We start from the raw sequence: 25,634 nt of genomic DNA on the forward strand, positions 1-25,634 counted from the left end.
CCTCCTCCTCCATTCTTTATATGTTGGTTGTTTTATTCTGTGCTCTTTTGTGCTTCCCTTAACTGCTTTTGTGGGTAGTTGATTTTATTTTTTGCCTTTAGTTAGTATTTGGTTGGTCTGCTTTCTTTGCTGTGATTTTATTTTCTCTGGTGACATCTATTTAGTCTTAGGAGTGCTCCCATCTAGAGCAGTCCCTCTAAAATACCCTGTAGAGGTGGTTTGTGGGAGGCAAATTCCCTCAACTTTTGCTTGTCTGGGAATTGTTTAATCCCTCCTTCATATTTAAATGATAGTCATGCTGGATACAGTATTCTTGGTTCAAGGCCCTTCTGTTTCATTGCATTAAATGTATCATGCCATTCTCTTCTGGCCTGTAAGGTTTCTGTTGAGAAGTCTGATGATAGGCTGATGGGTTTTCCTTGTAGGTGACCTTTTCCTCTCCCTAGCTGCCTTTAAAACTGTCCTTGTCCTTGATCTTTGCCATTTTAATTATTATGTGTCTTGGTGTTGTCCTCCTTGGGTTCTTTCTGTTGGGAGTTCTGTACACTTCCATGGTCTGATCGATTATTTCCTCCCCCAGTTTGGGGAAGTTTTCAGCAATTATTTCTTCAAAGAAACTTTCTATCCCTTTCTCTCTCTCTTCTTCTTCTGGTGCCCCTATAATGCAGATATTGTTCCTTTTGGATTGGTCACACAGTTCTCTTAATATTGTTTCATTCCTGGAGATCCTTTTATCTCTCTCTGCATCAGCTTCTATGCATTCCTGTTCTCTGGTTTCTATTCCATCAGTGCCCTCTTGCATGTTATCCATTCTGTTTATAAATCCTTCCAGAGATTGTTTCATTTCTGTAATCTCCTTCCGGACATCATCCCTTAGCTTTTGCATATTTCTCTGCAGCTCCATCACCATGGTTATGAGCTTTATTTTTCATTCTTTTTCAGGAAGACTGGTTAGGTTCTATCTCCTTCTCAGGGTTTGCCTCTGTGATCTTGGTCTGTATCAATTTCTTCTGCCTTTTCATGGCGATAGATATATTTGTGGGGAGCGGGCATGTGTGTTGGGTAAGAGAAAGTCCCTTCTTGCCAGTTTGTGGCCTTCCTCTCCTGGGAGAACAGCGGCCTCTAGTGGCTTGTGCTGGGCAGCTGCGTGCAGACGGGGCTTCTGATCCTGCCCGGCCGCTATGGAGTTTAGCGCTGCAGTTGCTGTGGGCGTGGCCTGCCTCAGGCTGCTCCTCCAATATGGCGGAGCCGTGTTGGAGGGCGGACAGGCGGGAGGCTGTTTATCTCAGTGAGGGGCCTCCACACTGCGCTGTGGGGGTTCGGGCACCCAGAGTTCCCTGGGATTTGCAGCTTCTGGGCTAAGTGTCCTGGGACGGTTCTGTCCAGCTGTGGAGTCCCTGTCCCTTTAAGACTTTCAAAAAGCACTCGCTTTTCTTTGTCCTCCCGGGTGCACCGGCTGTGGGGACCCGCTCACAGGTCTTACTGTCCTGTTTCCCTAGTTTTCACCACCCCACGCATGCACTGTGTCTGCGCTCTGGTGCGGATGGCTGGGGCTGGGTGTTTAGCAGTCCTGGGCTCCCTCTCCCTCCCTGCTCTGACTCCTCTCCTCCTGCCAGGAGCTGGGGTGAGGGGCGCTCGGGTCCCGCTGGGCTGGGGCTTGTATCTTACCCCCTTCACGAGGTGCTGGGTTCTCTCAGGTGTGGATGTGGTCTGGCTGTTATCCTGTGTCTTCTGGTCTCTCTTTTAGGATTAGTAGTATTTGTTGTATTTTCAAAAATATATATGGTTTTGGGAGGAGATTTCCACTGCTCTACTCACGCTGCCATCTTGGTTCTCTTCAAGACTTAGTACTTTTAAAGATATATTTTGGCTCACACCACATTGTCAGAGGTAAATAATACAGTTGTGTTAAATAACACAGTTGTGGGGGCATGCTGCATGAGGCCACCCTTGCACCTCTTGCACAGGCCTCCTGAGCACACTCTTGACAATACTGCTGTGTTGCTGACTCATGTGTAGCTCTTGGGCCTCTAGTCCCTTCCTTTGGACAGCAACCCTGGAGCTGGCCCGCGGGTCCACCTCCACTTTACAAGCAGGCTTTTAGGGAGAAATGTGCCATCTCAGTTTGGGAGGTTCCTACGTATTTCAAACCCCTGCCAGGTGTAAGATGTGGCAGAGGAAGGAAGGCATGGTGTTACCACCCTGAGCCTGCTGATTTCCACGTCTCAGGGGGCGGGGATACATCCAGTGTGGCGATCTGGTGATGTTGTTTCCTGACTTCCAGGGTGTCGGTGTGACATTGGTGGAGCAATCACCCCCATGTGCAGTGGGCCCTTGGGAGTGTGCCAGTGCCGGGAGCATGTCGTGGGGAAGGAGTGCCAGCGGTGAGTCCCATGGGTTGGGGGCCCTTCTGGTATCAATGTTGTGGAAGACCCTCTCAGGGAGTCCTGTCTGCACTGACAGTTCTGGTGAAGAGACGAGTGGTGCCAAGGGGAGGGCAGATGCAGCTGTGCTGCCAGTTACAACCTGACCTTCTTCGGTGAGCCCAATTAAAGCAGGAGGTAAGGGCGCCCTAAAAACTTCCACTTTGTGGTCAGAGGGTGACCTCAGTGGAAAGTTCCCTCAGGTGCAGAAAGCCAGGTGGGCAGTACTGGGGCTGGCTGTCGGAGGTTCCCATGGCCAGACTTGCGTGTGAGGTCACAGCGTGCAGGAGCCCGCAGATGGGTGGGCTGCTGGGCCAAGGAGAGTCAGGTCCTGCTTCTCCCTTGGGACCCATGCTTGCAGGCATGGGGAGGCTAGTGTGTTACACTGGAGGAGGTGGGGCAGCAGCACGGGCCACAGCTCACTGTTCTTTTGTCCTTTATACTTAGCCTTCATGTGTGTATCTGAAACCATGATCTGTCCGTGATTTTCCCTCAGTAAAGGGAAGAAAAAACTAATTTTTAATATTCCAACTTTTAATCATTCACTGGAAACCCTGTGAAATGAAATGTCTAAATCTCAAGGACCTTCACTCTGCATTGCCACCAGATAGGGAAGAAATCGTGAATGTGGCTGGAGTGAACTGTTGGTGTTCAGTGTGGCGCCCCCTCCCTCCTTGCCCTGGGTATTGCCAACGTTTGAGTTGTAGAGGTCAGAGCACCCCAGCTGTACTTTCTTCAGTGTTTCTAAATGGCAGCCCCTACTGGGTTGCATAATAAAGGGTGCGTAAAGGAGGAACTGCAGATTTGTTTTCCTGCAGACTGTGTGTGGAGGGAATGTTTTACCTCTCCACACCTTCCTGTTGACAAAGTGAGTGGCTCCTCTACTTAACCAGCCTGAGTGTTTTCTCCTTCCAGTTATGTGGGCGACTGGCTAATTTTCAGGTTGAAGTAATGCAATTGAATACAAATTAAACTACCTGCTCTGAGGCAAAAATAGTGACCTTGTACATCACAGCCAATAAGTATATATGAAATTTAGAATATACCCTTTGAGTTAGTGGTAAATGATAACTGAAATAAAAGGATCTCAAACCAGCAACATAGATGCCATAGTACCCTTTCTCCAGGTTGGTAAGTCATGTGTCCTTTTGTACTAAATTCCTCCCAAGTGTTTGTTTATGCTATTAGCTGAACATTTTTAGTTTTCTTGCAAGTTTAGAAAGCATTCAAATTCATTTTGTTTTCTAAATAATGTTTGTGATAATAAACGTGACATGTGTTCACTTAAAATGTTTAATAGATACCTGAAAGTAAAAAGACAAAGAAAAATCTTCATTCCACCACCCAGAGAGAAATCTGTTTAATGTATTTTGTAGGTCTTTTCTGGCTTTTTCTATACAAGTTGGTATTATATTTTTTTGTATAACTTGTATCAATATCTTAACATGATCATGAACATTTTCTATCATCTCCGTCTTCAAAAATGTCCATGGTTATATAATATTTCATAATTTATATTATGATTGTACATTTATGTTGTTTTCAAATTTTCACTATTACAAACATTCTTCTATGTTAATTCTTTGATGCTATATATAAAATCATTCTTTAGACTATATTCCTGGGAGTAGAATCACTGGGTTGTAGGTCTGAGGGGAAAGCATGCTCCCAGACCCAGGTGAATAAACCAGTGAAACCAGTGAAGCCAAAAAAAGTGTAAGGAAAAGGTAAAGTGGGAGAAACCCATTTATTTGTTCACAGGAAACCTGGCTCCATTCGTCTCTCTCTGGCATCTACTCTCGCTCTGGCATTTCTCTCCGGTCCTGGCGCATGCTGGCCCCTCCACCCGCCCCTTCCAGGAGCAACCCCACAGGTGGAGCCTTGGCAACTGACAGGTGCCAGACCAATGACACAGCAGAGGGGAGGAGAGAACAGCTTCTCTCCACCCCTTTTAAACACCTATTGATATGGAGATGGTCTAAGGATGGGCAAGAGATTCTAGAAATACTGCAGTTTTACTCACAGCCCACCCCTCCAGAATTTTCACTGTACAGTCTACTTGGTTCCCATCTTCCACAGTGGTGCAAAGGGCTATGAACATTTTCAAGGATCTTGTAAATTACTTCAGAAAAATTATAAGCATTCCTAATTCTACTGGCAGCATAGGAACATGACCTTTTATTTCCTTTGTCTAAATGATCTTTATGGCTTTAAATCTACCAATTGCTATTAGTTTGTGACTGGATTGTCAAAATGTGCTATTTTGAAGAATTTGAAGTAGTTTTTAAATAAAAATGTCACAAGCAGTGGATTATTTTGATTATTCTTTGGGATTGCTATTGGACTCTTAAAGGAATCTATTTATAGGCACATAGTTTAAGAGAAAATAAGGTGTAGAAAAGTCATTCTATTGACTATATATATTTATGTATATCTGACTTGTAAACTTAGCATAGGAAATAATTTATATCACGTTCACTATTGTATCTGTGGTGCTTAGCAACAGTGCCTGGTACATAGACATTAATATTTGTGTAATAAGTGAACTTGAATACAAAATGAATGAACGAACAGATGAGTTTACAATAAATAATCTAATCTGACTTCTCTAAGTTGTTGGCAAACATTTAGAACACATTAAAGGATGCTACCACTGTGTCGTGCTAGTGATTTTCTCATTTTACTGCTGGAATGATAAGCGTTGGGTGTGATTTATGGGAATACTTACATGAGTTGAAAGCAATGGTTTAGAGAAAAAGTGTGCATGGGCCCTGTCATTTGTCCTTATTTAATGTACTCTGTCAATTCGATGGGAATTCTTTTAGCAGTAGCAGTTGCAATTAAAGGATATTCAGTTGATCGGCAAACCTAACTTGCTATGTCCACGTTTACTTATTTATAAAAGACCTGAAAACAACTACTATTTCCCGGATTTGCATCATATGAAGTATGAGATTGAAGATGGCACTACACCTGATGGAAGAGAGGTTCGCTTTGGATTTGATCCTCTGGAGTTTCCTGAGTTCAGCTGGAGAGGCTACGCTCAGATGTCCTCGGTACAGGTGTGTAGCCTGCAGGAAACAGCCTCGGTGCAGAGCAGCCCAGACACTAACCCACAGCACTCCCAGTTGAGTCCCCAGAAAGGTGAACTGTCCCCAGAACTGATTCCAGGATTCTCTCTCTCCAGACACAGAGGTTTGGGGCAGGGCTGGATTATAACTGATCAGCATAGATGTCGATTTCACAGCTCATTGTTACTTTAATTTGGTCACCAAATCAGAAAATGAAGAGATTAAAGAAAAATGGTATTTATCTTTGCAATGCAGACTTTTGACATCAAGTTTCCCAAATGAGATTAGGCCCTATTTTAGCATGAGAGACACTATTCTTTAAAGCCATTTATGGAGAATAAAAATGAGTTGACTTAAATAATTCCAATAAAGCTTGTGTTGCTAATTTTTGACCAGTGCTTTTCTATGTTTTTTAAATTCTGAATTACCATGTGAATAGAAACTAAAATAAATGAGGAGTTTTGATTAGCGCTATTTATTTTCCCTTCCTGTATTTTTTCCTTTCCTTCATTCTTCTCCACTGTATCTATCTCTCTTGGCTTTGTATTGGAATAATTAAAAATTTTACATGTTTTCTATTTACCTTTAGAACTTAAAAATTTCTGTAGTCATAGTCTCAGTCAACCCTTGGAGAAACTGGGGTGGTTCAAAGTTCTCTTGGAACCACTGTTGAGTATACTGTTGCTTTTTGCCTGGCCAGAGTCCCCACCCAAGCAGCTTTCTCACAAAGGACCTGGGATCTTATGACACCTCACTGTTTTCCCCTTTCCCCCAAATACAGCAATTTAGTTTCTTTAGTTCCCTGATCTTACTTCATTCTTTAGAAAAAAGCAGTGGATTCCATTAAGTCATAATAGAATATGAATAACCAAGCACTCAATCAAGATACATACCTTCTCCTAGGTGATTACCATTTGAAAGAATAGCTGCTTACCACAAAGGAATGAATTTCTAACGATGGATTTTCTGTAGTGTTAGTCAGAAGACCTTCAGATCACCACTAACTTCACTGTCTTCTTAATAAAATTTTACATTTTTATTTTCCAACTTGGAACAAACACTTAAAGATGGATTCTGTCCAATTAAAAATACCACATTCTTCTTGGACAGAAATTGAGATCAATTTCATATGACTTAGCAGGCATATTTTAGTTACATCCAGATTTCGTTGAATGCATCTGGGGTCTTTTAACCTTTCTTTAGCCAACATTGGTTTCTGTGACATGCAGAATTTTATGTCTGTGAAGTGCATGCTGGAGTGGGCTCTTTGCCGGGGAGGTATTGTTAAATAATATGCTTTCCTTTCCTTCTCTTCCGCCTTTTTATTTCTGCCGGCCAGTGGTTGCCTCTGTCACCATGGCTGTCCTTAAACTAGTCCATCTAACATTCCGCCCTGTCTGCCTGATGACAGAAGGGTCAGAAGAGGATGCAGTTGCTGAGGGAGTGGGTTTTCATTGTAAGTGATTTTAATTTTTTCTTACGCCTGCCTATTTATATCTTCTGCTGAGTTTATTACTTGGTACTTGCTAAGGGTGCATGAATGTGTGTGCGTGCGCGTGTGTGAATGTGTTTGCACTTGTGTGTGTATGCTACAAGCCCAGTAGTGAAACTTGAGTGGAAGAAAGGTTATCAGGCTGACATTTATTTTAGTCAGTTGTCTCTTCTGTACTTCATGGCTGTTTGGTATTTTTCAGAATGAAGTGAAAATCATGTTGAATGTGGGCAAGTCAAGCCTCAACTTGTTTCATGTTATTCTGAGATATATTCACCCTGGGACTGAAGCAGTATCTGGCCGGGTAATTATTTATCCATCCTGGGCTAAGACAGGTAGGTCAATTTTTAAGCCCCTTTGGATTAAGAAATGATTACTTAGTGAAACATTTTCTCCATGAGATCGCTTCTTTAGAAAAGTTACACCTGACCCGTAGTCTGGTTTGGAAGTGCTCCACGTGCCCCGTATTTGCAGTGTCTGAACTTTTCAGTGTCTAAACTAAGCTTAAGATTTAAATTATGTTATAAAATCTCATTTTAAGAAATTGATCCAACAATCTGTGTACCTTGGCTGAACCCCGTGGGTTAAGATGTCACCACAGGACAAAGATAATTTATAACTCACTCATGGTAAGGCGGTGTCACCTCTGTGCTGTCAAAAGACCTTGCCCTAAGTCCTCCCATTGTTTCAGGAAAACCAAATAATTGACAGAGAAATGGAAGAGGGTAGGAATTTTAAAGATGAATGCTGTAAAGCAGGAAGCCCAAGAGAGGTCCAGAGAGGGACATGCAAACCTCATTCTAGGGTGAGGGATTCCTGAGGGCTGAGGAGAAGCAGTCAGAGGGCCGATCCCACCAACCCACACAGTCAGAGATGAGATGAGGCCTGCAAGTCCGTCCTGCAAGGAGTTAGGGATCCTACCAGTCCTGGACACACATTCCAGGAAGCACTAGAAATCCCACATGGACACAAAATGGGAATCTAATTTAAGACTGAAATTTAAGCATCTTTGTTCAGCATTCATGCTTAGGTCAGACTTGGAGGAAGAAATGATGCTCACAAATTATGTCAGCCGTGCTGTGAGGCTGGTAATTGATTAACTAATCACAGGGGGAACTAGCAGACTTGTCTGATCATGTGCAGAGCACTTTGGTACCCATACCTTCACAGGATAAGCAGTCTGTGAACTGAAGAGGGTGAAGAGGAGACAGACTGAGAGGTTCAGTAAATTGCCCAAGTGCACAGCTGGGCTCTGTAGGCAAACACTTTCTAATAGACCCTACTGCCTCCTAGGTGATGGTTCCATCTGTTATTCACCCTCCATTAACTCAGACAGTTGGACTACACTGTGGTTAGTTTCTTGTCTTCTGGGCCACCTGTCCTAAGCCCCCATGTCTGAGTCAGGGGCCCTGGTGTGTATTCCCAGAGTAACCTATGCTTTCTCCCAAATACCACTGTCCCCGCTGTACCATGTTCTCCTGTTGTCTGCTCTGTAATCCTTCACCTCCCCTGTCCCATCATCGGGACAAAGCGCATGCTGGCTCTGTTCACTGCCTCATCCCAGAACCTGATGGGACCTGACACACAGCAGGCCCATACATGTTTGTAGAGTGACTGCAAGGGTTTGGAGTAAACATTTCTTCTGAAGAAAATGTTTCAGTCAGACTCAGATGCAGCAGCTTGTTTCTGAACCTTTCATAGAAGGTTCCCTATTTGTTCAGTGCAGAAGAAAACACTTTGCATCCTGAAAACAAACAGCCAAAACCTTTTGATATATCCAAATGAACATGTTCTTCAATAGAAATTAAACATTTGAAATCCCATCTAAACAAAAAGAAAATACCATAATATCTAATGTAATATATTGAACACACTGTGCAAAGAACGTTTCTAAGTTTACCTGTGTTAAAATTCTTAATCACTTAACAAATTAAAAAAGTACTCACAGTCCCTCTATTGATTGTCACTGCTAACATCTTATTAGTATCTTCCTAGTCTGATTTATACATATGTATATACAACATACAACTTTTAAAAAGATCAATAAATCTGATCAGTACATATGATCAGTAACCATCTTCAACTTTTTCAGATATGAACTGAATGTCCCAAACTGAGTATATAAAATCATAACACTGACTGCTAGAAAAACGCCTTGAGCAGTTCTTTTTATTTCTGATAGATGCTGCTCAAAGCAAAGAGATCATCTTCCTGCCAAATAAGAAGCCAACTTTTGTCACTGTTCCTAGAAATGGTTTTGCAGACTCATTTTCAATTGCACCAGGGACATGGATTGCTTGTATTAAGGCGGAGGGAGTCCTCTTGGTAAGAGACAGTCGTAAGTGGAGAGTTCTGTGTGTTCTTCCCCCAGAGGTGGCCCCATCCACAGTGACCCACGCTGACCAGAAGGTATCAAGTCACAGTTGATTATGGGAACCTCTGATGAAATATGCTCTCAAATGACATAGGAACCAACTTAAAATATCGTTTGTATTTTTTCCAGCCAGTTTCTCTCAGACAAAAAAGATTTGCCAAACTATAAATCATCATGCCTCAAAGTTATCAGAATAAATGCAAAATCTTAATGTGCCTATGTCTCTGCCTTTCAAAAACTTCTTTGAGATTTTTCGTAGTGAATCAGAGGGCATCTAAAAAAATTGGCCCCTGTCAGAATTAGGCAGAAGAAGATAGAAGAAGAGAGGATTCTAGTATCAGTGATATTCTGGGTGGTGGAAAGGGAAGGGGGAGACTGGAGGAGCCCAGTGCTTGTCTGGGATACTCTTCTGCTTTTTTTATCTTACAGGTAGGTAATAGGCTCACCGAACAGATAGGCCTGGACAAAGAACTCTTCATCAAGGAAAAGGCTCTGTCCTCCAGTGCTGGTGGAATAGCCAGAGAAACTAAGTTGAAGGGATGAAGACTGTGATCTGAGATACTCCTCTTTGGTGTCTATTTTAGTTTATGTGCTGTAAGGTCTTTTGCAGATAAAGTCTTTGGCAAAAGCTTGGTTTCATGCACTCAGAGCAGAAAACAAAACTTTTCTTTTTGGTACAACTCCTATGATTGACTATGTTAGATCATTTAGGCAAGTATTTTAACTCCAAGCTTGCCTTAGTTGCTTTTTCCATGTAGTAAGGACAGTGCTTATCCATATAAGCCCTTTCCGAATTTGGGATCTTACAAAGATAAAGTGAAGGTTTATGCTGTTCATTTAGTTCCTATTTTTCTTGCAACTTCTTAATAGAAAGCTTTTTCTTTTACAAAAGTTGAAGCCTGTTTCATAGATGCTAGGAATGAGGAAGAGGAAAATCTACTTGGTGCCAGTAATGGTTACAGAGGTTGCCTAATGGAAAGAAGTTCATTATAAAAGTTACTACATAGGCCTGGAAGATGCTTCTTGACATGTAATCAGTGCAATTGTCTAATAACTCATTTGTTTGCATCCATATTATGATCTCACTTTCTCTAAAAATACTTTATTGAACACCTGTTATCCACCTTTACTATTATGGGTTCTGTGGGACCATAAAGTAATGGGGAGACATGGTCCCACTTAAGGAAACTGACTAATTGAACAATAATCATTATGAAGTTAAAACCTACCTAGGGAGTAAGAGCCCTGTGGTGGGCCACTGCATCCCCTGGACCACTGTCTGCTGCTTCCCTCCTGTCCCATACAGTTCTTTTCTTCTTTGGTATAGAAAGTTAAGGACTCTGAAAAGGGAAAAAAATCCTTATGGCCCATGTAAGAGTCCCTTCACCTTTGTGGTAAACATTTCATCCTTCCTCCCCTCTGCAGAGAGGCCCTGATGCCAGGCTGTCAAATCACCCATGTCTCAGAAGCCCGGAGCTCAGCTCTTCCGTGAAGAGCCGCTTAGCTGAATCTATGCCGTGGGCTTCATTCGGCACGCTCAGTGGAACATGTTCTTCCCCTCATATCCTAGGACAGGCAGTAGGCCAGGTTCAGTCTATGATTCACCAGGATCTTAAAACATCACATTTCACACCATGCCAGGAGAATGTGGCTCTGGTGTGGGAATAAAAGGCCATAGTACATGATCTACAATTTGGGGTTCTATATGATGAAGGTATTTCAGAGGAACTTTTTATCAACTGATAGTTGAATTGATAAACAACCCAGGAGAGACAATAAACTTGCCCTAAGATCTGAATATAAAATGTTCACCCTGAGGTGCTTCTCTCTGCTGCTTCTCCCTAAAGCAGCCGTGATGAGTTGCTTTGCAGGTTCTGGTGAGTCAGAGGGCAAAACCAAGCAGCCAGTGAGGGGAGAGTAACTAGGGAGCCTCACCTGGTTATTATTAGCTGGCCTTAATCTAATTAACTTGGTTAATATTGACTTGGTGTAAGTATTTTTGGCTATTGTATTACTGAAGTAGGGCCAGCAACAAAATGAGTGATTGTTCTTTTGGTCTTTATTTACTAGGACTACCTGGTGCTGCTCCCCAGGGACTACTATGAGGCATCCTCACTGCAGATGCCTGTGACAGAGCCATGTGCTGACACAGGACCTCCTCAAGAGAAGTTAGTATGGGCACCGGTGCACCATCAGGGTCCTCTAAATTAGGAGCCCTTGGTGCAAGGATTTGAGATGGGCCTCAGGGTCACAACTGCAGCCAGATGCTCTGGATAATTAGTTAATTGTGATTTTTCTCTGTGGCAGTTGACTATTTCACATAAGAATCACAAAGCACTTTGCACACTGTACCTGGCAATTAAGAATGGTTCCCCCTCACTAGCATGTAGAAATGCCGATTATGTCCAAGTAATACCCTCGAGGTCATGCGTCTGGCGAGGGGGAGAGCTGAATGTAGAACTGGGTTTGTGGGCCTTTGCTTCTCCCATTTCTCATGCACCTCGCAGTTCCTGTTGTAGGCGCTGGGTAAGGGTTTGTTGTTGAAGGGATGATGAAGGAATGGGATGGATAAGAATCCTTGGGGATGCACTTTGATGCTGTGTTTTATTCTCAGTTTTAACTGTTGTATTTTGTTGTTGTTGAAGTTGCTTGCTTTACCAGCATTTGCCAGTGACCCAATTCCCCTGTGCCCTGGCTTGCGAGGCCAGACACTTCCTGCTTGATGGGGAGCCAAGACCTTTGGCAGTGAGGCAGCCAACCCCTGCACACCCAGTCATGGTGGACCTCAGCGGGAGAGAGGTGGGGCAGCCTTTTATTTAATGTCAGAGCTATTACTACCTCCCCGTCCGTGTCTGCTAAAAACCCTTGGCCACAGTTGCTTCTCAAATTGAGGGGAGACTGGGAGAATTTCTCAACAGTGTTAATTAAAGGTGTACCACGTTCTCTGACTCAGGTGGGGGCTGGGAACACCAAGCCGTACTAAGGTAGTCTTTGAGCACTTTCTAGACATGGCAGGGAATATAGGCAACCCTAGAATCCCTTCCTTTTGATTCCCTGGACTTATAAGGGGGTATCCTGTTCTACCCGATCCAGGCCAGATCTCTGTAAAAGGCCTCTAGAAACTACACAGCTGGCCCTAAAAGGATACAATGCTCACTGACTGGTCCACCCCTAGGCTAAACAATTTGTAACACCTGAATTCCTTGAGCTCAGAGTCTGGAACTGCTACACCCCAAGGCACCTCCCTCACGACAGGCTAGTACAGGTCTTGGTGTTTTCTTCCAGGAGTTCTTCGAGCCTCAAAACAATTTAAGATAATACTAATGTAAGACTGGAGTTAGAAGTATTGTATATCAACAATAACACAGAATACAACACCTCAAAATGCAGACCTTGAAAAAACCTTCCTCCATTACATTTCCATTCCTTATTTTCTGCAGCATTCTCTGTTTTTTACCTTTGAGGAAAATGTTCATATGGGGGATTAAATTTGTGGAATGGAAGCATACATGGTATTTTTTCTCACTGAACATTTAGATGTATTCCTTTTTATAAACTACATTCCTAACTTTTCCAGGTTAGCAATGACAGGATTTTTAAGGGTATTTCTTAAGTTTAGTCTTCATTTTATTTTACTAGATTTTTTATTTTAAAACTATACCATACCATTTCACTTATATATGAAATTTAAAAAACAAAACAAACAAAAAAGAAAGAGATCCATAAATACTGACAACAGACTGTTGGTTACCATGGTGGGGAGTGGGTAATGGGTGAAGTAGGTGAAGGGGATAAAGAAGTACAAACTTCAAATTATAAAATAAACTAGTCACAGGAATGGAAGTACAGCATAGAGAATATAACCAATAGTATTGTAATATCTTGGTGTAGTAATGGAGGGTAACCACATTTACCACAGTGAGCATTTAGTAATGTATATAATTATAAAACACTATGTTGTACATCTGAAACCAATATATAATGTATATCAACTATAGTCCAATAATATATATATGTATATACTTGTAACAAGTAAAGCAATATAGATGTGCATAGAGAAAAACTAAATTATCATATTCCCACTCTATTCTGTCTCTTGTTAGAAACCCATGTTGTGTACGCACCGTGGCTCACACATACACGCACACACATATACACAGATGTGTTTGTGTGTCTGTTCCCCAGACAACAAGGAAGTGCGGTTGAGAAAGGCCAGCCTCTGGAAGTGATGCTAATGATTTGTCAGCAGGGTCCTTGCCCCTGATTTTGCCCAGCGCCATGGCAGTGAGCTTTTGGGCAGGGCGGTATTTGCATGATGCATAAAACTAAGCCCTGGGTGGCCCAGTTTTATTAACAGTCCTTTTTACTATTTTATCTAAATGCTTACAGACTTGTGCAGTAGTCACTAGTGCCATGTGGCTATATAAATTTAAAACAATGAAAGTTAAGTACAGCTAAAAATCCAGTTCCTCAGTTCCACAAGCTCAGTTCCAAAGTGCTCAATAATCACATATGTTGTGGCCCCCAGATTATAGAATATCTTCACCATCCTAGAAAGTTCTATCAGACAGTGCTATAATAAATCACTGTGTTAAAATTCAGACTGATGGCATTAGAAGAGGACCTAGAAATCGTGTGATTTCCCTTCCTATAAAGGAATCCTTTGTATGTATCCTTGTTTCATATTCATTTAGCCTCTGCTGAATACTTAAGTTGAAGAGGTTCTCTTTTCTTATAGAAGGAGCCTATTCTGTTTTCCTATTAGAAAGTCTTTTCTCTATTAAGCCAAAATATGGTTCATTATAATGTCTAACTTTTGCTCATCAAAAGCCATGTGGAGCAGTGTAGAGTAATTCTTCCTGCATTTGGAAAACCATGTGTAGTGTGGTGGTTAAGGGGATAGGTCTGGAGTGAACCTCCAGATGGTTTTGGGTTCATGTTTTAGGTCCTTAATAAACAGCTGTGAAATCTCCCCAAGACTAAATTTACTAGTATATAAAATGAGAATAGTAGCTACTAGTAAATAAGATAGTCCATGAGGGGCTCTTGTGAAGGTGCCCAGAACTCAGTAATTGTTAGCCATTATTGCTATTATGTGTTCTTGTTAGGATTTTGGGCTGAAAGGAAGATCAACCCATTAAATCTAATTTATGTTAATGGGTATTTTTTTCTGGGATGTGGAGAAGTCTGGCAGGAACCAAGAACAGGACCTGAGTAGGTCTCAGGATCTTCAAGGGATCTCCCTGGCTGGCACAGGGGTCTCCCTTCTTTCTGTGTGTTTGCCTGTTTACCTCTCCTTCCTTTGCTTACTCAGCTCTTTTTCTCAGATACATGCCATGAAGGCTGTTGTGGTCCCATTTCTTTGTTACCTCTTGGCTCCAGTACTCACTACCACCTTAATCTCCCTTCTTTATTCTCTTTGAGAAAGAGAATCCATCCATCTTTTTAAGTCAGACTATACCAGGCAAACATCTGTCTCTTGTAAACAAATACATAGCTAGATGTTCTAATATCTCAATCTGATCATCTCTGTTTTACAATGTGACTTAATCCATTTGTATTTATTGTGGTTACTGACATAATTGGACTTATTTTCACCATCTTATTTATTTTGTTTACTAGCTTTATATTTGCCTTAAAAACTCACTTCCTGATTTCTGTTTGATTGAGACAGCTTTCTTGATTTTCCTGCTTACTTGATAGGTACAGATTGTTCTCTGGTCTTCTAGTGGCTATCCTTAACATTTTAGCATTTTGTTCTTGAGAATAAATTTTCCCAACAAAGTTGAATGCTTATTTACCCATTGTAAACCAACTCCAACTTTTTGTTGTCTAGAAATTTTACTTTTACCCTTTTCCCCAGACTTTCAGATAGATTGTAAATCTCATCTCAATTCAAATACAGTTGGTCCTTGAGCCACATGGGTTTGTACTGCATGAGTCCACCGATATGTGGACTTTTTTCAATAAATATATTGGAACATTTTTTTGGAGCTTTGCGAAAATTTGAAAAAACATTTTTCTCTAGCTTTATTGTAGAATATAATCTATAATACATTTATAGCATACAAGATATGTATTAATTGATTGTTTATGTTACCACTAAGGCTCTGGTCAACAATAGGCTATTAGTAGTTAAGTTTTGGGGGAGTTGAAAGTTACATGTAGATTTTTGACTATGTGGGTGGTCAGTGCCCCTACCCCCCATATTTCTCAAAGGTCAACTGTACTTTCATTTCTATTTCGAAGAGATACATAAAGACTGTATACATGGACTTACATCAAGTCAGGTCAGATTTTGCCACCATGTGATGATTATTTAGGTTAACTCAAGTCTTGCCACCAAACATGTTACAAAAAAAGATGTCCTTTTTAGAGTTTTAATATTTCAGATTATGGACCAGTATACTTATTTTAAAGTCTTTGTCAGACTATACCATAAAATTCATCTCATCTGAAGTGAGCTCATCTTCCAATTGATGATACTATTGCCTGTTTCTTTAACAATAGATTTCTTTATGTTTTGTGGAGGCTTATTTTGTTTGTAGGCTTATTGGTTTATTTTGATGGTAGGTTTTTATCCTCTCCCTTTTTTCTCTACACACATCTCAGCCTACTCATTTTGTAATATCTTACTGGTCTTCTGGACCTTACCTCAGAGGCAGGCATTACAGTGTGCCACTTCTATTGTTGCGCTAGTGGGGAGAATGCAGAATCAGACACTGAGCCTGGTGTGGGTGGCTTAAATAAGTTTTTGGTCTTGAGACTGCATCTTTGACCTTTAACTCCCAAATCCCACAGCTCCTTATAAATGCAGCAGATTATCAGCAACTTTTTAAAAGGTTTTCATGATTCAAGGGAACCACCGTCCTTGGCTTCAAAAAATGAGCCCAGATCTGGCCACTGTCTCACATGGAGCCTCTTTGGTTCTATTTACTCCACATCAGTTGAACTGCTGACCAAAACAGCCCAGATCTGAAAGACAACAGGAGTATGACTTCCCAGTGCCATTTTATGATTTCCTTTTACTTATGTCCCATCATCTGTTTACTTTTAATCCCAAACATATCTTTTGTATTTCTTTTTACAGGTTTCAATACTTGCTGAATGCTCCTTCCATTTTAAAACACTCTCTTACCTTGTTTTCCATAATTTAAAAGTTGTCTGAAATGTCTTCCTACCTCTTTGGCTGCTTCCTTAAAATATCATTTGCGGGCTCATCCTCCTCTGTTTAGCCATTAAACTTTAGGATTTGTCAAGGCTCAGTCTTAGTCCTTGTTTTATAACTCTGTATTCTCTCCCTGAGCTGTCTCCTCCATGCCTGCTGTGTTAGATACCAACTCTGCACAGATAGCTCCCAAATTGGTGTGTCAGGTCATACCTGTTGTTTTATAGGCAGAGCAGCATAACCAACTTCCTTTGTGACATCACCTCTTAGATGTCTCAGGGGTATCGGAAATTCCATTTTAGTGTCCCTGCATAAATGGTACCACCAATCATTTACTTGCATAAACCAAAATTCTTCAGGTCATTTGTGACAACCATTCCTGTCTACTTTTTAAAATCTTCTTAAATATCTCCACTTCTCTTCATCTATATTTCTTGTCCAATATCATCATCTTTCTTATGGATCTCTGCAGTAGTCTCCTAATTAGCTCACCCACATCAGCTCTTGACCATTACATCTCCCAATCTGTTCTCATACTATAGTCATCATACTCATTTTGGTAGAAATATCTCATCATTTGGTAAAAATATCTCATTATATCTCTCATGACCCTCTCATACCACCCTAACACATATATAATAGGAACATTATAATAACATCTTATTGGTCTTAGGATAGAGACAAAAATATTTTATGGCCTCTAAGGCTGTCTCTCCTATTTCCCAATTTCATCATACTTCCTCTTGCTCTCTGTTCCTTCCCACTATGGCTTGCCTTCAGTCTCTTGGACTTAAACCTTATATGCTACCCTATTGCACTGTATGTTGTAAGGTAACCTCCTATTGGAGGCTGTTCCCTCTGCCTGAATGCTGTTCCCTCCTATTTTGGCTTGGATCTGGTCCTTGTCCTCCAGCACTCAGATAAATTATTGCTTCTTTGGAAGTCTTCCCCTCTCTCTTAGACTCCTTGACTAGCTTGGGCACCCTCTGAGCACCACTTCAGAGCATTTATCATATGTGCAATTTCACATTGTATTTGTCAATAATTTGATCCAAAGGCAGAGACCGGGTCTCTTCTTTCCATTGTATGCCCATTATCTTGCCAGTGTATAGAGTAGGTGTTTAATAACAGAGTATGCCACTGGCATAGAGTAGGTATTTAATAAGATTATGTTGACCAAATCATTTTGAATCCTCATTTTGACAGCAGATGTATTAGCTTAGCTTTGTGTAAGCAACAGATTTGATACACACACCTTTTGTCTTTATCCTGAAACACTGATAACTAGGTAGGGGCAGTTATATGCCATAAAACAGGAACAATCCTTCTGGGTTGACTCTGGTTCAACTGAAGTTCCCCTTTTTTAAGATAAATAATTGATAACAGCAAAGAGTAAAGTTTTTCTGTTTACCATCATTTATGTCTTCTATGTGAGTTTCTCACAACCTACTTTCACTATCAAATATATTCAAAACTCTTCCAATAGTTCTCCCAAAAATCAATCCAGGACTCAAAGTGGAAAAAGTAATAGAACTTTATAATACAGTGCTATAATACAACTGGCAGCCAATAAGAACTTCTGGGGGAAAACTCAATTTATCATTGGCCTGTGTGTGTTTTGTGGTGGTGAAGACAGACAAGCTCATGTGTGGAGATGTCCAGGGAGAAATGCTAATAATAACCTCTCCACATAGCCCAGTGGCAGTGCCATATTTCACTCTATAACAGAATGGAGAAGTGGTGTGGATAATTCAAATTTTTTCCCTGAGGGAAGTCTTTCTACTATTTAAAGTAACAGAAAAATCACTGTGGAAAATAACAGTGTGCGGTTCAGAGCTGTGGAAAGGAATAATCAATGTGAATTTCTTGAAGGTAAGGAGGATTTTAATTAAGTGTGGTAAAGCTAGGCTAGGTCTGAGCTTACCAGCTAAGGTGGATTAAACTGCTAAGAAATGTAGTTCTAATACTGGCTCAAGCATTAAATATGCATGTACATTTAGACCCAGCAATTCCACTTCTAGGAATCTTACAGAAATACTAGCATAAGGATGATCATATAACATTATAGTTAGAGGGAAAATTAGAGATAACCTAAATGTCCATTCATAGGGGATTAGTTAAATAAATTATTTTACATTCATACTATGGAATGGTAGGCAGCCATTAGAAAAATGAAGTAAATCTGTATGTCCTGCTATAGAAAAATGAAATACTATTGAGTAAAAAAAGCAAGTCATGGCAGAGCAATAATCATAGTTATAATCATCAACGTTTATATAGTGCTTAAAACATGCCAGATGCAGTTCTAGGAATTCTTCATGTTTTAATTCATTTAATCCTCATAATAATCTTAAGAGCTGGGTTCTCTGGTTTTCCTCATTTTTAAGCAGGAGCATACAGATGTTAAGTAACTTGTTCAAGGTCACACAAGTGGAGGCAGTGTGATTCCAGACTCCAAGATCCTAACCAATAAGCAGTGTCAAAGATGGGCATACTTTTTCTGTAAAAGGCCAGACAGCAAATATTTTTGGCTTTGCAGGCCATATGGTCCCTGTTGCAACTATATAGCTATGCTGTGATGGTACAGAAGCATCTCTGCTTGCCTACTATGATCAGTTTTTCCTTTAAAAAAAAAGTATGGGGGGTGGGGGGAAGTATATGTGTGTGCATTTTCAGACATAGAAAATGGCTTAGACTAAGAAAACCAGCTATTATTAGTCCCAAGAGTGGGATGTGTGTATCACTGTACATTATTTGCATCCGTACAATTTAAAGGTTTTTTTAAAATTAAAGAACATTTAAAGAGCCTCAGTACTTCCATTCCTCTTCTCTTCCATTGGAAACTCCTTTTTCCTTCAAGTTTTGAAGTGTCTTTTGCCTTGAGAAAAATATATGGGTAGAAGGAGTAGAACCGCCTCTAAGTAGGGTTGCCAGATTTAGAGAATAAAAATACCTGGTGCCCCATTAAATTTGAATTGCAGACAATCAATAACATGTTGTTTATCTGAATGTCAGATTTAATGGAGCATCCTGTGTTTTATCTGGCATCCCTACCTATAGAACCACATTCCTTACTCTGATGACCTATGGAACTGTTTCCAGGTGTCTGCTCAGCCCAACTATTGTCTATGGAGTGCATCCAGTACATCTCACATCTGTCTGCTCGGCTCTCTGACAGGTGGAGCTGCTGCTGCGGCTGCGTGTCCCACAGGTCGGCCACTATGTGGTCGTGGTCGAGTATTCCACGGAAGCAGACCAGCTGTCCGTGGCTGATGTGCACGTGCAAAGTCCCGGGTCTGCCCTGGTGGGCCAGGTGAACATCTACAGCTGCAAGTACAGGTAAACAGTTCTGCCCTGGGGGATCACTGCGTAGCTGAGCAATCCAGAGGTCAGCTTTGGGAACTTTGGTTTTTATCTGGATTGGAAAGTTGTTTCCTTTTGGAGGCCAGTTTTGAAAACAAGCAGGTGACTAGTTGTTTAATCCAGCATCACCCCAGTGTGGGCATTAGGAGGCTTCTGAATGGGCAGCGTCTTCAAAATGTTGCATTTTCTTGAAAAGCTGTGTGTTCTACTTACCATTCTGACTGATTAATGTGTAGCAACGTGATCTTTTTCTTTTATTCTCTGCCCCTCAGAGGGTGCAGTGAACTCAGTGCCCCTGTCTCACACACTGGAGGGTACATGGGTGCATGGCACAGGGAAACAGACTCCCTCACACTTGCCTTCACAACATGCCCTTCAGAACTGGGATAATTAATGCTTGATGATCATCAGGTGAAAGATAATTTGACAAAGGATTTTAAAACTCACCTGATGAAGTTAGTCATTTCCAAGAACTCTAAAAAAGGATTTATTAAAAATTGTTTTATTTGCATAGTATTTCAGGATCTATGCGAATGTTCAGAGTATGTATTAAATATAAAGACTCAGTGCAAGGGGTGTTCCCACCTGAAATTAACTGTATAACCAGTGGTACTGGAGGTGAGATTCTCTTGAGACAGCAGGTGAAGACCAGCAGTGGACCATCCCAGAGCTTGGCCAAGGCCTGGGACATTTTGTTACCTCCACTTTCATGTTGCTTTTTTTCTAACCCAAGATGACCTGAAGTACTTGGACATTTTCCCTGTTTTACAAATAAAAGAACTTATGAGAAGAGTTAGTTTTAGTAGCTTAGGATGGAAACTTGTATGAAACTTGAGTAAATGGTTATTGAATTAACACCACCCTGTCAGCAGCCCTTAAAAAGAAACTGTGAAGGCTTCTTTTAAAAATCTTTCTCAAAAGAATTTCATCTGCCCTTTTCTCTGGAGTGATGATAAAAAAAAAGAGCAAAACAAAGAAGATAATTGCATTTGGATTATTAATAAGAGCACCAGATGGGCCAAAGTTCCCCCAGAATGTTCTGTCATTATTGGAAAATACTAGTTTCATCTATAGTGACATCAACAACTCCTGGAATGTACACTTCTGATGGGTGGGGATCCTTGCCACCTGAGTCCTGGAGACTGCTGACCACAGGGCCTGAGGCGGGACTCCTCCACACCCCAACCACCTTCTCCATACCCAGTCCACCCTTCAGTTCTGCTTTACAGGTCTCCTGACTCCTTCCACCATCCAGGTCCCTGCTCCACAACGTGGAGACCACTAAGGAGACAGGCAGAAACACCCAAACGGCCCTGGTGACTCTGCATCATCTCAGAGGAAGCTGAAAAAAATCTATGCCAAGCAGAGGAGCAGTTTCAAATCAGAAAGAAAGGACCCCCTTCCAGGACTCCATAAGCCGAGAGCATGAGCTTTGTCTGAGTGGCATTTTGGTGGGGATCACTGCATGATGTTCTGCAGGCCATTTGGCTCTGGACATGATACCCACGTTCTCCTTTCCCAGTCTCATCATTAGAATTCCAAGATGGTATTGTGTTAGAAGAGGAATCACTTTTATTGTATTTAACCCCTCCCATGGTATTTTTTTCACATGGCTAACATAGTTCCTCCTTTTCTACTTTGGCTGCCATGTGGACAAGTGGAAATGAACAGGCCAGCAAAAATATGGTGCAACTGGGAAAGATTCGATCCATACAAACCTATTTAAATGACAGACCCTTTCAACATTGTAGCTTCTCCTAAAGAGGTTTAAACCTTCCCCATTTCTCAAGTGAGTTCTAATGATGGTTTTAAAAAACAACAGCCCAACAGAAAAGTAGCAGTGCTAGTAGGAATACCACTTTTCAAAACAGTACTGTGATAAATCTGATCTACCCTCCATAAGAGGAGATTTAATCATTTAATCATTAATGATTAAATCAATCCAGTTATTACTGTTAGTTTATTCTTAGTAAGAACTTAGTAAGGGATAAGGATAAAACTAAATTTAAATGAATAATTTAATATATTTAACTCCCAGGATTATGCTTGAATCCAAAAAGAATGTATTTTAATTGACACATTCACACTCACACACACATGCACAAAAGGGAAAAGAAAATAATTGTTTATTGACTTTTCTAATATATGCCACAAAGTGGCTCTTTATACATTATCTCATTTTAATCCTCACCAAAAAAGTCATTGCGTAAATTATTTTAAATATTTCCCAGGGATGATCAATTTTTTTGGTATGCCTCTGGTTCCTAATTAGATTTACACAGAAAAGTTGCTACAAATTATGAAGTCAGAAATATTCCTCAGAAAATACTTCCGTTATGGGTTTTACCACTAAAGTGGATTATTTGGTCCCAAACAGTGACCATTTAAATGTCCCTGAACCTGATGAGATGGCAGGAAGGGGCCCCAGTGGTAGAATAAGGAAGGAAGGATGAGGGACAGACAGCTTCTAAAAGCAAACTGGGTTTTTCACGACTGGCGTAAGGCTGGCCACATTACTGAAAGGGCATGGGATGCCATGACCAGTGGGCAACTTTTATCATCAGCGGCACCAAGAATATTGGTTTGCAGCTCGGGCCACAGTGGGAAGGTTCTTTTTGCATGTTGATTACAGGCTTGCATCCATCCTAAACTCCTCAATGCAGGAAAACTCACTGTTGGTTACCATTATAAACAGGAAAAACTGAAGAGCAATCAGCCACCCCACAGGGAGTCACAGAGTGCGGGAGATAAGGCAGGTAACCAGGATGAGGAAATTCTGTTTCTCCTTGCAGCGTCCTCTGCCGGAGCGTGGTGACTGACAGCAGGAGACGCATCGCCGTGTATGAGCTGTTGGCAGAGGCAGACGTTCAGCTCAAAGCACATACGGCCCAGTTCCTTCTGGTACGCTTCTGTTTTCCCCTTTGAAGTTTAGAAACATTTTATTGATATCTATGTAATTGTATAGTTTGTTAAAATTTTGGCTGGCTTTACCTGACACCTGTCAATTTAACCTGCGAAGAGTTGCCTGTTGAATGATGTTTCTCCTTCCCGTCTAGAACTCTGTCTTGCCTCATCTGTTTGAGTCTTTTTTTATAATACCCAGTAAAGTTTTATCATCAAATGTGAACATGTCTCTCACAGAACCCTATTTCATTAGTTTTTATTCATTATTACTATTATGAATGAAATCTCTTTTGTCATTGTATTTCCTATTTTATTACTATTGCTGCTTTATAGAAATACTATTAGTTACTGCTCATTTTTTTTCCCATTTTACTCTTTTATTATGTCTACTAGCTTCATGGCAAATTCCTTCAGAATTTTGAAGTTTGTAATCACCTGGTATTTTTTTCTAAGGCTGTTGTTACTCTACTTCAGAAAGAGTATTATTCAGTTAATTAGATATATACTATTCAGAGTTAAAATGCCAAGGTTGGAAGATTAAATACCCTTCACGTCCACCTTTTTAATAGCGTAATGTAAATATTGAGAATGATGATAAACAGGGGCAGAGGGATCTGGGCTAGGAAGGGATGGCCAGATTTACAATACGTATCTCAGGGAACAAAAGATTATGTAAGCATGAAGCACTTCCTGTTGCTGCTGATATTAAGCACGTATCACACCCCGGGAGATGCCAAGGCAGCCTGTTCTAATCGGTTTTAAATATTTTGTGCTTTACAGTATTAAATATGTTGAGCTTTCCCTTAAGAAGTACATGGAATTGAGTTTTAAGAAAATATCATATAAATTGTATAATAATTTTAAACTGTCTTTTAAAAATTCCAACTCTCTTTTTAAATGTAACAATCCAAGTGAATCTTAACTTCTCCATCTTTGGAGATTGTAATGGGGCTGAATCTTCACTTTTTGAGCATAAGTTTGCCCTTTCTGAAATAGTCAAATGGCATTCAGAGTGAAGAATGGCTAGAATATAAGCTCCATGAGGGCAGGGGTCTTATTCCTCTTACAGGATCCCCTAGTCTTGATGCCTGGCATATAGTAGGTATTCAATAAAAATTTTTAGTATTGTTACTGAATAGCTTTGTGATCAAGCTGATAATACAGTTTTGATTTAAAATGAAATGTATTGATAAGTCAATGACTGAGTTTGTTGTGTGACTCAAAACTCTGGGAACAGTTCCTTCAAGAAAGTCCAAATGTGCCTGAGATTCAAGTCATCCTCAATTAAGAAGGGTGAAGTGTGGCAGGAGCAGCTCGCTCCCTGAACAACAGACTTCCTGGCCACCCACCACATCCCCATCTTCCTGCCACAGTGTCTGAAGAGCCAGTATCAGCCCAGGGCAGGAAACAAAAAACAGGCCCCAAAGTCACTGACAAAGAGTTGGTTTCCAGCTTTCATGTGATTCTGTTTGTTTATATAATTATCCCAAGAGCAATTTAGCCAGTGATCCTGTAAAACAGTAAATAGGACTTGTTGCACATAATGATGCCATAGGAAGTGCTGTCCTGCAATTATTACTAGTTTAAAATAACAATTATAATTTCTCTGGTTAAATTCCTTACTTAGCAGCTTTTTTAAAAAGAGTGTTTGATCATATCATTGGTTTTACTGGTAACCAGGATGTACCTTTTTGCACTGTATTGGCTCAACAGCATCAAATTTGCATCATACCCATTGAAGAATTCTCAACTGAGTATTTGAGACCTCAAGTCAAATGCATTGCCAGTTATGGGTGGTTTGCTAATCAAAGGTAATGTGTTTCCTTCTTTTCTCCCTTGTGTCTGCTCTGAGTGATACTGTAATGCTTGTAAGGCTGAGACTTTATACTGAACTTCAGAAGTGACCATAGGTCCAGGTGTTAATGGCTGGTGATGGATTAAAAAAACCAGCTAAATCATATAACTCAGCAGTCTCCAGAATTCCATAGTGTCAGGAAGCTGACATAGTAGCAACAGGGGAAATGGTTAAGCCTGTCCCTCAAGCGCAGTTACCCTGAGTTCTATCCTGAGCCTTTGCAGAGACTCACTTTGTTCCAATCCTTTAATCTCTGTGTCTGAGGGTCTTCATCTAAAAAAACCACAAAAATAATGACCCACCTCACAATTACGTTATGAAAATTAGCTAACTCATGGTTACTGGGGTTTGGGGAGGGTTGTTTCATGTTTCAAAAACAACTTATAGACACAGTCATGAAATCTGGTGCATATGGTTAGGACTATAGAAACCACCAGGGCCATGAAATGTGGCCTGTAAGAAATACCTATTTGTTCTCTTTGTTCTTGAATAATAGCTTTTGTGTCAACATTTATGTTTAGAGGTGAATAATAATGTTGCCTTACGTTGACTTCATTTAACAATTTTAGTTCTAGAAAGGGAAATTTCAGTGTCTATCTTATTTTCTTTCAAAATTAAAATTTTCTTGCTGTTTTAGCTCATTGTGCTGAGCACGCAGCTGGAATACACTTGGCTGATCAGCTGCAATGAGATCTTTGTGGGAAGATCCCCACTGTTCGGTGGTTCTCTTGAGACTACATCTCTTCATGCCCACGCGGCCTTCTATTCAGAGTCTGTACTTTCACCAATAGACAGTTCTTCCATTTTGAGTTATTTTTCTAATATTCTACTTTCTAGCGTCACTTGTGTCTCCCTGGACCCTGAAACGCCTCGAACAGCATTCATTTTGGATGTCCCGAGAGATGGGTCTTTCCCCCTCGTGCCCCTGGAGCCTTTGCCTTCTGCCACTGGGGTTGCTGGACTCACCCTGAAGGCACCACAGGT

General features: G+C 40.8%; 1 protein-coding gene across 7 annotated transcripts in view; it reads left to right on the forward strand.

The window, feature by feature from the left end:
- The window catches only part of LAMA3 (laminin subunit alpha 3), a 242,243-nt gene that overhangs the window by 111,420 nt on the left and 105,189 nt on the right, over nt 1–25,634 (forward strand). For 5 of the 7 annotated variants that reach the window (XM_057504103.1, XM_057504102.1, XM_057504098.1 and 2 more), the window contains 10 exons: nt 2,285–2,384; nt 5,329–5,485; nt 7,189–7,321; nt 9,169–9,311; nt 11,431–11,528; nt 12,006–12,159; nt 19,707–19,867; nt 22,684–22,792; nt 24,476–24,606; nt 25,488–25,632. In XM_057504103.1, the coding sequence (XP_057360086.1) occupies nt 2,285–2,384; nt 5,329–5,485; nt 7,189–7,321; nt 9,169–9,311; nt 11,431–11,528; nt 12,006–12,159; nt 19,707–19,867; nt 22,684–22,792; nt 24,476–24,606; nt 25,488–25,632 (1,331 nt within the window). The remainder of the gene's footprint in view (nt 1–2,284; nt 2,385–5,328; nt 5,486–7,188; nt 7,322–9,168; nt 9,312–11,430; nt 11,529–12,005; nt 12,160–19,706; nt 19,868–22,683; nt 22,793–24,475; nt 24,607–25,487; nt 25,633–25,634) is intronic. The other 2 variants (XM_036905734.2, XM_036905736.2) reach the window with 1 other exon arrangement.

The sequence above is a fragment of the Manis pentadactyla genome, chromosome 6 (genome assembly GCF_030020395.1).
Source record: "Manis pentadactyla isolate mManPen7 chromosome 6, mManPen7.hap1, whole genome shotgun sequence".
In the NCBI taxonomy this organism is placed as follows: Eukaryota; Metazoa; Chordata; class Mammalia; order Pholidota; family Manidae; genus Manis; species Manis pentadactyla.